Here is a 2,050-nt window from a genome sequence, read left to right on the forward strand (position 1 = left end):
ATATATGATCCATTGTTGATCTGCACACAGCTGTTGTCACGAATGTCGCACTCGCTTATGTCACTGTCATGAGACATTCTCGCACAAAAATCACAGTTTTAGTAACACAGCGTTACTAAAACCGTTTTTGCAATAGTAATATCTTACTTTACTTGTTACTTGAAAAAAGTAACCAGATTACAGTAATGCGTTACTGCCCATCTCTGATGGTGACAGACATTAAAAATGGTCAGTGCCAATAAGATTTGATGGTACGAAAGACTACACAGGGTGCAGAAAAAATTTAAGTGAATAACCTATAAAATCATGACAACAGAGATAGTGTCTGTTTATAGTATATTATAATCATATATAATATCATATTTTAGATATCATCTGTGTATCTAGAAATTACTGAAAAAGAACAAAATCAGAAACTAAATATGATCACAGCTGCTAGGAATAGCTATTGTTGTGAAAAGGGTAAAGCTATTGCATTATTTTAATGCATATCATATGTTCAGCAAGCAGGATAAGTAGGTTAATCAGTTTAAGTATTATGTACTATTGGTATACTAACTATAACCCTCTCTTTGTACAGTATACAGTAGACACACAAGTATATAAAAGAATACAGACATATATAAATGCAATGCAAATTAATAAAGGTACATCAGTACTCTACAGTATAATATTATAGTGTAATATTTATATAAACAATAATGATAATAATAAAAACAACAACAGGTGTAATGTATATCACCTGTAAAAACAAAAAACTGCACTGAAGAGAAGTCAGATCTTTAAACTTAGATTGCAAAGGAAATTATTGCACTTCCAGCATCAGCTCTGACAGATAATTTAAATTTGCTCTGACAAAACAACCTCCTGAGGTGTTGAGAGATTTCTTTCATTTTCAGTCCATATACAATTGGATTAAAGAGAGGATGATACAAAACCACTTGTAAAGTCATTATGAAACGTGCAGTTTGGGATAAATTAATTTCCACTCGAGTTATAATTATATCATATGAACACAAACATGAGAAGCTGATCAAAACGAGCAGGTGAGGTAAACAGGTCTGTGCAGCTTTTTTCCTGACCTCTCTGCAGCTTCGATAGCATATTATAAATATTTTTGTGTAAGTAAAAAGTATGAAAAGCAAAGGAAGAAATACAGTGTTAAGTAGTATAAAAACACCATATATTAAATATGATATTTTCGGGGTTGCACAGTAAAGCTTGGAAATTGCATTGTTACAAAAAATTCCATTTAAAGTGAAACTGCAGATTTGTGAAGTGTTTATAATTACAGCTGATGGCACAAGCTGACAAGCAGGCAGAAGCCAAGTTAAAACCAGCAAAACTGTGACTGTTGTTTTTCTCATAATAGTATGATATTGCAAAGGTTTAGATATGGACACATACCTGTCATAAGCCATGGATGCCAAGAGAAAGAACTCTGAACCAGTTAAAGAGTAATAAATAAATCCTTGAAAACTGCACTGTGAATGAGTTGTAATCTGCTTCTCAGATAAAAAGTCCATCAAAAGTTTGGGGTAGATATTTGTACTGAACATAACAGAGTTGAACAACAAAGCTGCAATGAAAATATACATAGGCTCATGGAGGCTTTTCTTAATCCTGATGAGGCAAACTATGGTTGAATTACTGCAGAGTATTAGAATATAAGCAGTAAACATGATAGCAAAATACAGAAATTTGTATTTTTCCAATTCAATGTGCCCACCAAAAGTTATATATGTCACATTAAATTCATTATCAATTGCCATGAAGTTAAATGGTTTGTAAGCAGACTGAAATCTAAATGTAAGCAACACACACAATACAGTGAAAGAAATTTTGTACCACTTGTTTACCCTTTTGCATAACCATCAAGTGTTATATTTGTTAAATTCAGTTCATCATTGACTAATAAAACCAAATGTCTAACATTAGTACATCAGTCAGACTATATTACAGGCAGAAAGAACAAGATGAGATCAGAATTTCATAGAAACACAAGACACCAGGTGTGTCTTCAATGATCCACCGTCATCTTGACATGTGA

The 2,050-nt window shown here is 32.5% G+C and overlaps 1 protein-coding gene across 1 annotated transcript; it reads right to left on the reverse strand.

The window, feature by feature from the left end:
* Positions 1-788: 788 nt before the first annotated feature.
* Positions 789-1,772, reverse strand: LOC113008108 (olfactory receptor 51E1-like). Its single transcript, XM_026145268.1, has one exon. It carries the CDS (start codon positions 1,770-1,772, stop codon positions 789-791), a length of 984 nt encoding a protein of 327 aa, XP_026001053.1.
* Positions 1,773-2,050: the final 278 nt, after the last annotated feature.

The sequence above is a fragment of the Astatotilapia calliptera genome, chromosome 16, assembly GCF_900246225.1.
Source record: "Astatotilapia calliptera chromosome 16, fAstCal1.2, whole genome shotgun sequence".
NCBI classification, from domain to species: domain Eukaryota; kingdom Metazoa; phylum Chordata; class Actinopteri; order Cichliformes; family Cichlidae; genus Astatotilapia; species Astatotilapia calliptera.

What these genes read in the sequence shown, in the direction of transcription:
- LOC113008108 (XM_026145268.1), bottom strand. Translation starts at nt 1,772, where the DNA reads ATGGCAATTGATAATGAATTTAATGTGACATATATAACTTTTGGTGGG.